The sequence below is a fragment of the Sus scrofa genome, chromosome 13 (genome assembly GCF_000003025.6).
Source record: "Sus scrofa isolate TJ Tabasco breed Duroc chromosome 13, Sscrofa11.1, whole genome shotgun sequence".
Taxonomy (NCBI): domain Eukaryota; kingdom Metazoa; phylum Chordata; class Mammalia; order Artiodactyla; family Suidae; genus Sus; species Sus scrofa.
This window is the reverse complement of record NC_010455.5, coordinates 77,340,332-77,352,972: the sequence shown is the minus strand read 5'-3', so window position 1 is coordinate 77,352,972 and position 12,641 is coordinate 77,340,332. Positions and strand designations below refer to the sequence as shown.

Sequence of the window (12,641 nt, the reverse complement as noted above, 5' to 3'; positions counted from 1 at the left end):
ATATGAACTACCCTGATTCTTGTTGGAGGTGGACAGCATATAACCATCTCCAGGATACCAGAAATTTTTTCCATAGAAATCCATTTTTAAAGGGGGGGGGTGTGAGTGGATTGTTTAGTGCTATCAGAGCCCTCAGTCATTCTATAATAAAAAATCTTTCAATTTCAGTAAACCAATGATACAGGTTTATTTCATTCCATCCATTAAATAGGATAAATTTGGCAAAATAACTATACTTTCTCTGTGGGGATATGTACTGAAAGTTCTCTTATGTGATTACATTTGTTGGGAAGCTTTCAGTTACTGATTTTTATGTGAATGATCTTGAATTCAGTTTTAACCTATTGCTGAAAATTTTTGTTTTACATTAGATTTTTTTAAAGAAGAATCCAGAATAATAGCTTACAGATTATAGAGTACTACATTATAATTTATTGAATTATACAGTTTGTGTTAAGATTTATGCTTATTGTGTGATTAAGCAGTATGTGATTGATTTCTGACCTCTCTCCTTATTGTATCAATTTTGTACTTCTGGAGTTGAGGTTAACTTATTTTTTATAAGTTCAAATCAAAATCTCTTAGCTATTTTGAGTTAATACAGCCAAATTAAAGAAATAGGTTATATTTAGGGTGATAGGAAGTCTTAAATAGGACTAGTATGTAATGAGAAAAAGTAATTTTATTAAGTTTGGAAATTAAAATTAAGTAGCTGCAATTTGAATACTCAGAATTTCTATTATGGTACTGTTATGTAACTTTAATTTGTTATATTTTCATTAACATTGATTTGTAGTTATAGCTGCATTTGTACAATATTTTACTGATGAATTTCTTTTGCATTCCAGGCTTTCATGTTACTCTGTGATCTTTTGATGATTTTTAGCCACCAATTAATGACAGGTGGCAGGGAGGGCCTTCAGCCTTTGGTGTTTAACCCAGATACTGGACTTCAGTCTGAACTCCTCAGTTTTGTGATGGATCATGTTTTCATTGACCAAGATGAGGAGAACCAGAGCATGGGTATTTGTAGCTATCATCTTGTCAATATTGCTTTTGTTTTACCATCCCCAAAATATATGAGAAAAAATTCAGTCCTAAAAAATATTAGAATTTCTCTCTTTAAAAAAAAATGTTGGGGAGTTCCTGTCATGACCCAGTGGTAAGAAACCCAACTAGTATCCATGAGGATGTGGGTTCGATCCCTGGCCTTGCTCAGTAGGTTAAGGATCCAGAATTGCTGTGAGCTGTGATGTAGGTTGCAGATGTGGCTCGGATCCCGTGGTTGCTATAGGCCAGCAGCTACAGCTCCTATTTGACCCTTAGCCTGAGAACTTCCACATGCCCCGGGGTGAGGCCCTAAAAAGACAAAGAAAAAAAAAGTTAATACAGTCATGTAATTCAGAAACCAACACTGAATATATTACTAGTCCCTCCTCTAACATTGTACCTTAGAGAGCTCTCCCTATTACTACATATGTAAACTTCCTTATTCTTATTCTAACAGCTACATAGTATTTCATTGTTTTAACTACAACGTTATTTATGTTACTCATCTCATATTGACTGATGTTTGGCTAGTTTCCAATCTTCTACTATTGTAAACTATGCTATAATGAAAAATTTTGTACACTTGTCATTTCCCTCATATATAAAATGTATATTTAGGATAAGTGGCTTTTTTTCCTAACTGAACTGGGCCTAGGTTCACAGTTTTTCCTTAAAACCATCTGAGTTCCTTTCTGCTCCTTTGTGGTCGCCATGCATTTCTAAAATTTAAAAAATATGACTCATAAGATACTAGGTGCTAAAAGAATGTTATCAGACTCACCAGTCAAAATTGTGCTGAGCATGCAGAATGAAAACTTAGGAATATAAGTAATTTTAAATAAAGATTATATAGAATAGGTTATTTGTAAAATAGATGACTTAAGCTCTCTAAAATAAGATTTGTGGCATATCAGATCCATAAATCTACTTGGTGCTATTAGAATGTTTTTTATTTAACAGAACATTTTAGAAAGTATTGGACTATGAAATGAAATGAAGTATTTTTATTTTGAATCCACATTAATTTCAGGAGGTAAAATTTACCTGCCACTCGTCTTAAACAAAAAGATTTCCAGCTTCTCAAAGTACTGATGATTCATAACTGAACCAGCTAGTAGAAAGGGAAGAAAGAAATTGAGAGTAAGGGGTTTTTTATGGGTATATACGTGCAAAGAAGAGAAGAAAAAACACTGTCCCTAAATGAGGGCTGGCCAAGATGTGAAAGGGTCAGTACAGAGCCTGAAACAAAGGTGTTAACTTTTGTCATTTGGAGTCTTGCAGAGAAATTTTTCTTAGGATTAGAAATACAGGAGTTCCCTTCGTGACACAGTAAAAACGAATCCAACTAGGAACCATAAGGTTACGGGTTCAATCCCTGGCTTTGTTCAGTGGGTTAAGGATCCGGGTGTTGCCATGAGCTGTGGTATAGGTTGCAGACTCGGCTTGGATCCCAAATTGCAGTGGCTCTGGTGTAGGCCAGCAGCTACAGATCCAATTGCCTTAGCCTGGGAACCTCCATATGCCACAGGTGCAGCCCTAAAAAGACAAGAGAAAAAAAAGAAAGAGGCGTTCCTGTCGTGGCTCAGTGGTTAACGAATCCAATTAGGAACCATGAGGTTGTGGGTTCCATCCCTGGCCTTGCTCAGTGGGTTAAGGATCCAGCGTTGCCGTGAGCTGTGGTGTAGGTTGCACATGCGGCTCAGATCCCCTGTTGCTGTGGCTCTGGCTTAGGCCAGTGGCTACAGCTCCGATTACACCCCTAGCCTGGGAACTACCATATGCCACGGGAGCGGCCCTAGAAAAGGCAAAAAGAAAAAAAAAGAAAGAAAGAAAAAAATACATAAGCCAGTAGGGCCTGAGAATCTTAAAAATAAGGAATAAGCACTACTTGTTTTGAAAGTATTTAATAAGGTTTTGTTTCTAAACATGTGAATATACATAACATGGTTTGTAAAATATACTTTATTCCTCAGGTTACAATGTAACCATGTTTAGAATAAGAACTGAAAACTAACTCCTCCATATAATTTCCATTATTCACTCCCCATATATTTTTCTAAAAAAAAAGTTTTTCCCTGTGTCTTAAAAATTTCCAGGTATTTCTTCTCTGTGGAACTATATTAGCACATAAGGAATATTGAAATAAGAAAAGATAGCATTTTAAAGGTAAACAGACACAGTATTATTATGACAAAAATATGTCAGGAAAAAATCTATATATGCTTTGCTTCTCTTACTCAATCTTTGCTATGACAGTATCATAAAAGATAGGTACTTTAGTGCCTACTAAGTATTTAATAAATGTATAACTAAATACAGTATCCTAAAATAAACAGTAGTAAAAGTAACAGTTTTTATCCATCTAAAACTGACTTATACCTATTTGTAAGGTTATAAGCTTGTTTTTTTTATTATAGATTGTCTACATTGTTTCACTTTTTTGCCAAAGTTCATAATTAATTTATTTTCTGTGGTTAGAGGGCGATGAAGAAGATGAAGCTAATAAAATTGAGGCCTTACACAAGAGAAGGAATCTACTTGCTGCCTTCAGCAAACTTATCATTTATGATATTGTTGACATGCATGCAGCTGCAGACATCTTTAAACACTACATGAAGGTATAGTTTTACATTTTTTATGGGTAAAAGAATATACATACTAATATCATTTCATATTCTTATTTTTCCCCTTCCATCTAAGTGGCAGAGAAGTTAGCAACTAAAAATGAAAGGATAATGAATAAACTAAAATTGATAACTTTTACCTATGTATTATTGATGATTTTCTGACATATTTAAAATTTCTCTCATAATTTTTTATAACATGTCCATTTATATCAATTCCATAAAGTAGGAGTTCCTCACATTTATGTGAAAAAAATTCCTTTTTATTTTCATGAGAAAGCAGTGCTTCTTCCCTATAACTCTCTTCAGATATATTTATAAGTGTGCCTACTGTGTACCGTGCCACCTGCCAGGCACTAGTTACAGAGATTTTAAAATTCCTGCTCCAGGAGTTCCCGTCGTGGCGCAGTGGTTAACGAATCCGACTAGGAACCATGAGGTTGCGGGTTCGGTCCCTGCCCTTGCTCAGTGGGTTAACGATCTGGCGTTGCCGTGAGCTGTGGTGTAGGTTGCAGACGCGCCTCGGATCCTGCGTTGCTGTGGCTCTGGCGTAGGCCAGTGGCTACAGCTCCGATTAGACCCCTAGCCTGGGAACCTCCATATGCCGTGGAAGCGGCCCAAAGAAATAGCAAAAAGACAAAAAAAATAAAAAATAAAAAAAAATAAAAAATAAAATAAAATTCCTGCTCCAGAGTGGTCTACAGCTGGAGATAGTCAAGTAGCTTAGACAGTTGCATTTATACAATATAATAGATGTATGTACAGGGGTTCCTGGAAATATGTGAAACAGTCCACTCTTAAGAAGTATGAGGGTTAATGAAAATTGCTTAGAAGTGGCTTCTGAACAAGTCTGATATAATAAGCATAAATTAGTCAAGTAAAGAAGTAATAGGAGGACTCTTAGGTAGATTGAACGTCATGTACAGAGACACAAAGGAAATAAATTGTTTGGGGAAAATGCAAGAAATTTGATATAGGAACATAGATAGCTTATGGCAGTGGAGCCAGGGGTAAGATTTAAAGAAACTGAGAGGTTAGACTTTAGATGTTGTGTGAGAAGTTGTGATTTTTCCATGAGGAGGTGTGGAAAGGTTTTAAACCATTCTTCATATGACAGGGTTTTAATAGTTACTCACTTACTGACTGTTCTCCTTTCTGTAAGTCCATTTTGTCCATTTTGTTTCTGACCCTCAAAAAAAGCAGTGCTCAGAGTTCCCACTGTGGCTCAGAAGTAACAAACCTGACTAGTAACCATGAGGACATGGGTTCAGTCCCTGTCCCCACTCAGTGGGTTAAGGATCTGGCGTTGCTGTGAGCTGCGATGTAGGTAACAAGTGGCTCAGATCCCATGTTACTGTGTCTATGGTGTAGGCCAGCAGCTGCAACTCTGATTCAGCCACTAACCTGGGAACTTCCATATGCCACAGGAGCAGCCCTAAAACAAAAAAAAAGAAAGGAAGGAAAGAAGAAAAAAGCAGTGCTCAGAAATCCTTGATACAGCTGAATAGGCACAATTCTCATCTTTTTAGCTTTTTCTCATGTCAGAGATGGTATTTTATTTTGCCCATATTCAGAATGTTGTGTATGCCATTGATTCACTTATGTCTTTATCCATGTATGGTAATGTATGTACCAAGTATGGTACAATTCTAGTTATGACATAGGAACCAAGTCATCATATTTTGCTGAACACCTGCAATCTGATGAGCACTGTGTTGTTAACCGGAGGTTTAAATAAAACATGATTTCTGGGAGTTCCTGTCGTGGCACAGTGGTTAACGAATCTGACTAGGAACCATAAGGTTGTGGGTTTGATCCCTGGTCTTGCTCAGTGGGTTAAGGATCCAGCGTTGCCGTGAGCTGCAGTGTAGGTTGCAGACGCAGCTTGGATCCTCTGTTGCTGTGGCTGTGGTGTAGGTTGGAGCTACCGATTAGACCCCTAGCCTGGGAATCTCCAAATGCAGCGGGAGTGGCCCTAGAAAAGACAAAAAGACAAAAAAAAAAAAAAAAAAAGTGATTTCTGCACTTAAGGAGGTTACAGATTAACCGAAAAACTGAAATGTACCCATATTATATAACATGTTAATATTAAATAGCTGCCTATGTTCTATGCCAGTTGTATTTGAGACACTGTTCTAAAGCTTTTACATTATCTTTGTTGATTACAGTAACCCTGTGAAGTAGGAAATAATATCATTTACAGATAAGGAAATTAAGTCTTGGAGAGGTTAAGTAACTTTCTAAGATCACACAACTATTAAAGTAGCAAAAACTGGCATTTGATTTTAGGTTTGTCTAGCTTCAAAGCTTAGCACTTTCCACTAGACCATAAGGCTTCAGCGTGATTATTGTAATAATGGATGTACAAATTGCAAAGCAAGCCCAGATATGGTCTTTAAGTGAGCAGCCAGAGAAGGCTTCCAAAAGTAATATCTCAACAGAGTTTGGTTGGATAAATACGAGCTTACCATGGTTTTTCCTTGTCATCCCTTAACAAGACTGTGTTGGTTTTAAGATAAAAGCTGTTATCTAAAACATTTATCATCCTTAACAGTTTTTACCCACCTCTGTTCATTATAGGCGTTAATCGTTCCTATAAATATTCTAATAGTTGTTTGTTGTTCTTTCTTATATATCCTTGGCTTGTTTGGCTTTTGCCTTACTCTTCTGTGAGGTCATTAAAAATCTGAATTTATTATTGATCTATCTTTTGAATGACTTCAGTGCTCTCATGTTTCTCTTTTTATCTGCATTGAGATCATTTTTTAATTGCACTAAAAGAATGATTCTTTTGAGATATTTCCTGGGTTTTTTGGTTTCCTTTTTTTTTTTTTAACCTCACATCGTAGAAGCACACCCATCTTTTTGAAGATTATAAAAATCCAATTGTCAGGCTAATATACTCATTTTGCTAGCTAGGTCATAAGTTTTAGGCTTTAGCCAAGATAATATCCAGATGTAATATTCTCCTAATTATTTAATCACAAAATTCTTTAAATCCTGGGTAAAAAAATTGAATTATAAAGAAGTCAGTGGCTTTATTTTTTATATTGTAATAGTAAAATATAGACATATTGGGGGCGGGAATGAGATAGATAGTACACAAAAATATTAAATGAAAAAGTTAAGTCTGTTACTCTGATCTGCCCTTCCAGATATTTAGGCCCACTCCTCAGAAGTAAGCAGTTTTAACTATTTTGGTTTCATTCTTCGGGAAGTTTCTATCAAAAGTTCTCTTCCTGATTTGTCACCTTTTAAAATGCTGTTTGTTGAATCCATGTTGTAAAAAATGAGGAATTTTGCTCACTTATCTCTTCTTCTCTTGGAATTCCACGTTTTTTAGTTTTATTATTAGTTCATGATCTTAAATATCAAATGTATATTTCTTTAGCTATAGACAATACCTTTTAACTGTCATTAGGTTTTTAAGATGAATAGTTAAAAACCTCTGTATTCACCTTTCGATTTCTTTCACCAACCTGTTCTTTATCTCATAAATTGTTAACAGTTTTAAAGCTATGTTTTCTTTCTTTTCCTCACAGTATTACAATGACTATGGTGATATTATTAAGGAAACACTGAGTAAAACCAGGCAGATTGATAAAATTCAGTGTGCCAAGACCCTCATTCTCAGTTTACAGCAGGTAAGAAATTTGAAGGGGGAGTTCCCATTGTGGCACAGTGGTTAACGAATCCAACTAGGAACCATGAGGTTGCCAGTTCGATCCCTGGCCCTGCTCAGTGGTTAAGGATCCAGCATTGCCGTGAGCTGTAGTGTAGGTCGCAGACGCAGCTCGATCCCGTGTTGTTGTGGCTCTGGTGTAGGCCGGCAGCTACAGCTCCGATTAGACCCCTAGCCTGGGAACCTCCATATGCCCTGGGAGCGGCCCTAGAAAAGGCAAAAAGACAAAAAAGAACAAAAAAAGAAATTTGAAGGGAACGAGATAAAGAGTAGAATTAATATTAAGCAGTTCACTTATTATATGCTAGGTATCTTAATAAGAGAAGAGACAAAACTAGTATCCAAATAAGAAAATATGTTACACATATTGTCTAAATTAGATTCCTAGTAAATGCCTAGTATTAACTTAGAGATTGAGAGGTAGGGGCTGGCTCATAGGTATGTATGTATATATTTAGTCTATGATAAAAGTCTCATTTCAAATGTGAGGAAATGTTTGGGCCTATTCAGTAAATGGTGATAGGTCCATTGACTATGTACTTGGAAAAATAGCTATTTATAGCTATTTATAGCCTAGCATATACCCAAAATTAACTACTAGTTGGACTGTATATAAATGTTAAAAATTTAAAGGTTATAAGAAAAATAAGAGGATATTTTTATATCCTAGAGTAGGGAAGTCCTCAGTAAGGAAAGACGACACAAAGTAAAAAAAAAAAAAAAAATTGATAATATATAAATTTAAATAGATTTATGCATCAGCCAGCACTCCGAACAAAATTTAAAAACAAATGACAGATTGTGGGAAAGTATTTTTAATCATATAGAGAAAATCCTACAAATCAGTAACAAAGGTAAATAAATCCTATACAGAAGTGAGCAAGTGAAAAGCCACTTTTCAAAAGAGGGAACCTTTTTGAGCAGTAAACACAAAAAAAGGCATGGAGTTCCCACCATGGTGCAGTAGGTTAAGGATCTGGCATTGTCTCTGTGGTGACCTGGGTACAATCTCCGGCCCAGTGCAGTGCATTGCGCCCTCAGCTGTGGCGTAGATCACAGTTGTAGGTCAGATCCCATCCCTGGCCTAGAAACTTTCATATGCCTTGTGTGGCCAAAAAGAAAAAAAGAAAAGAGGCATAGTTTTATTAATAATTAACATAATACAGGAGTTCCCATTGTAGCACAGCGGAAACAAATCTAACTGGTCACCATGAGGTTGCAGGTTCAGCCTGGCTCAGTGGGTTAAGGATCTGGCATCAGCTGTGGTGTAGGTTGCATATGCAGCTTGGATCCTGCATTGCTGTGGCTGTGGGACAGGCCAGTGGCTGTAACTTGGATTCAACCCCTAGCCTGGAAACCTCCATGTGCTGTGGGTTGGCCCTAAAGAAAATACTAAAAAATTAAAAATTAATATAATACAAATTAAAACAAGGAGACATTTAACACTGCTGAACAGATTGGCACGAATTAAAATGATTGATAATACCAGTGACAGTTAAAAATGTAGCAAGAAAAGATCCCTTGTGAAAGCAGTTGCTCTTACTTTCTTGGAATATAATTTTTCAGTATATTTCAAAATTTAAGATACATATTCCCTTTAAATCAATAGTTTTGCTACTTAGGTATCTACATAGATACATGCAAATCTGAGCAAAGGTATATATGGGAAATATATTTTATTGTAACAGTCTGTATAATATTGCAAAATGGGAAATAGTTTAAATGCCCATCAACAGAATGGTTAAATAAACTGATACTCTGAAGTAGCTAAAAGATTTTTAAGACAAAATAATAAGTGAAAATAGCAAGTTTCAGGACAAATATATAGTACAGTACCATTTATATAAAAATTAAAGCTTTATGTATGTAATATATTAATGTGTCTAAATTGGTCTAGAAAACTTTCAAACTTCAACATTGGTTACCTTTAGAAAGAAGAATGATATATAGTTGGAAAGAGAAAAGAGAACTTTCACTTTCATATTCCTTGAATTTTGTACAATGACATATATTCTTTGTATTTATTTTAAAGATCAAGGCTATTGTATACAACTGTCTGGGAAAACATTTTAAATTTTGAGACTTGATAAACAATTACCTGAATTTGAAACTCTCTGGAAGAACTGCCGTTTCCAGTCATGGCAGAGTAAGCAGTTTAGGCCAGTCTACTGCCAAAGAAAACTAAAACTCTGGACAGCATAATTAATAGACAATGAGCTATTTCAGTGAAATGGTGTGGTTAGAGTAAATTGAGAGATTAGGAGATGAGGAAGTGAAGAAAACAAATGTAAACAATACTTCTTAGGATCTTTGCATAAAGAGAAGGAGAAAAATGCATTGGTTGCTGGCAGAGGAGATGGAATTAAGATGTTAGGTTGCAGCAACATGGATGGAACTAGAGAATCTCGTCCTGAGTGAAATGAGCCAGAAAGACAAAGACAAATACCATATGATATCACTTATAACTGGAATCTAATATCCAGCACAAATGAACATCTCCTCAGAAAAGAAAATCATGGACTTGGAGAAGAGACTTGTGGTTGCCTGATGGGAGGGGGAGGGAGTGGGAGGGATCGGGAACTTGGGCTTATCAGACACAACTTAGAATAGATTTACAAAGAGATCCTGCTGAATAGCATTGAGAACTATGTCTAGATACTCATGTTGCAACAGAAGAAAGGGTGGGGGAAAAACTGTAATTGTAATGTATACATGTAAGGATAACCTGACCCCCTTGCTGTACAGTGGGAAAAAAAAAAAAAAAAAGATGTTAGGGTTGTTTGTGTGTTTTTTAAGACACATGCCTCTAACAGAGAGGAAAAATTTAATGACGGAGAAAAAAGTAGTAGCACAAGACCAAAATCACTAAAGTAGGTAAAAAGCAGTGAGATACATAAAGTACATAAGGAGAGAGTGGCTTTAGATGAAAGCTTAGACTATTTATTCTTCTCTCATAATAGGAAGGAAGGCAGATGTGTATAGATTCATTTTGTGTCTGACTTTAGTGGCAGAATGATGATTGCTCTTGAGTATTCCATGGTTTTGTTTTTATTGTTATTTTGACACAATATGCATAATGTGTATGTAATTATAAAACTCCTCCACTCGGTTTAAGACCTTATTGGTATATTTTATAATTGGATAGGAAAAATCACTCCATATATCTAAATGAATTTTTTACATAATGTCCTTGTCTAAGATGTAATAAGTAAAAAAAAAAAGTTCTGAATCCTATATTTTATATATTGCCTTTCTTGTGAAATCAACAAAAAGAACACCTAGATGTTTATGAATAAATAGTATATTTGTAACATGTTTCTTTTTCCCAACCCTAAATGCATTCCTTTTTTGGTTAAAAAAAAAGGAAAAGAAAAAATTATGGTTTGCTTTTAATCATTAGCATGAAAATGAGCTCAAGAAATAGTAGATCATAGTAGAAGACTTGGAAAAGGAAAACAGTGTGGCTACTGTTAATACAAGGAAAGAACTATGTATTTTACCATGTGCCATATAAATACTTTTAAATTATATTGCCTATTCTAACAATAAATTTAAAATATTTCTTAGCCATAGGTTTTTCCCTCTTTTTTTTTCTCTTTCTACCAGTTGTTTAATGAACTTGTTCAAGAACAAGGTCCCAACCTAGATAGGACATCTGCCCATGTCAGTGGCATTAAAGAACTGGCACGTCGCTTTGCCCTTACATTTGGATTGGACCAGATCAAGACACGAGAAGCAGTTGCCACACTTCACAAGTGAGTTAGCTAAATAAACACTTATATACAGACTCTGGTTTACTGGAATTTAACTGAAACAACTGTTTTTTAACCAACTGGGTTTTTTTGTGTTTGTTTGTTTGTTTGCTTTTTAAGCACCGCAACTGCGGCATATGGAATATCCCTGGCTAGGGGTCGAATTGGAGCTACAGCTGCCTGCCTACACCCAGCCACAGCAACGCCAGTTCCGAACTGCATCTATGACCTCCACCACAGCTCACAGCTATGCCAGATCCTTAACCCACGGAGCAAGGCCAGGGATCGAACCTGCATCTTCGTGGATACTAGTCAGATTTGTTTCCATTGAGCCATGACCGGGAACTCCCTATTTAACCAATTTTTAAAGTGACAAGTGTTAGAATTTTCAAGGTATAAGAACTTCAGAGATTGTCTAATCTAGTGACTCTCAACAGGAGGGTATTTTTTTTAATTTGAAAAATATTTACATCATCCAGCGTTTTTCATCTTATAAATTATAGAAAGGAAAGTTTAACAAAACAGTCTTGTCTAGTCTGTCAGTGAGAAAATGTGAGAGATATAGGTTTAAAAACACTGTGCAGTACTGATTTGGCCAACCTCATTTCATAACAGAAAACTGAATGGCAAAGACTTAAAGTAGCTTACAAAAACTCACGTGGATGCTTGGTGCCATGATCAACTCTTAAGAACCAAATTTTCTAGCAATCTAAGTATTTTTCCAGAGTATTCTGTTGTATCTAAAAGGTACACAGAGGAATTTAGTCTCGTGGCTGTTTAGCTATTTTTTATATTTTTCACAACTTTAAAGTTTTCCACTGTAAATAATAACATTAAATAGTATTATAAATGTCATACAAATTAACATCATTTTACCATTTGAATTTATCAGATTTTACTACCTTAATAATCATTTTGTCATCTTCCCAACTAATTTTGAAATTCTAGCCCATTAAAGAATTATACTAGCTATTTGGAAAATTAAGCCAATATTTTCTTTTATTTCAGGGATGGCATAGAATTTGCCTTTAAATACCAAAATCAGAAAGGACAAGAATATCCACCTCCTAATTTGGCTTTCCTGGAAGTACTAAGTGAATTTTCTTCTAAGCTTCTTCGACAAGACAAAAAGACTGTGTAAGTTGCACACTTTGCAGTAAAAGTGTCTTTTATTATGACACCATTGTAATTTTAAATGTTTAATTTTTGAAAAAAATTAATCATCTAGATATAATTACTCTTGATAACTTAGGCTCTGATAGTTTAAGGGACTGTACTTTTCTTTCAGACTTTTAGATATTCTTTGACTTCTCCCTCTTCAGTACCCTAGAATTTGCAAGATCGAATTAAGCAAGTGGAAATGATTTCTTATTCCCTAATTCAAAGATGTATGAACACTGGCTTAGCCATTATGTAACACTTTCTTCTTTCCTTTTATGTTTATTATATTTTAGTTTTATTTAGTATTTTGACTTATTCAAGAAGATCGAAGGCTTTTCTTTATAATGCTTTTCAAGTATTCCACTTTGTTTT

The 12,641-nt window shown here is 35.3% G+C and overlaps 1 protein-coding gene across 3 annotated transcripts in view; it reads left to right on the top strand.

The window, feature by feature from the left end:
* Nucleotides 1–12,641, top strand: part of STAG1 (stromal antigen 1) — a 541,662-nt gene that overhangs the window by 510,561 nt on the left and 18,460 nt on the right. For all 3 annotated transcript variants that reach the window (XM_021071121.1, XM_021071122.1, XM_021071123.1), the window contains 5 exons: nucleotides 849–1,023; nucleotides 3,529–3,668; nucleotides 7,217–7,318; nucleotides 10,963–11,111; nucleotides 12,117–12,245. In XM_021071121.1, coding sequence (XP_020926780.1) covers nucleotides 849–1,023; nucleotides 3,529–3,668; nucleotides 7,217–7,318; nucleotides 10,963–11,111; nucleotides 12,117–12,245 — 695 coding nt within the window. The remainder of the gene's footprint in view (nucleotides 1–848; nucleotides 1,024–3,528; nucleotides 3,669–7,216; nucleotides 7,319–10,962; nucleotides 11,112–12,116; nucleotides 12,246–12,641) is intronic.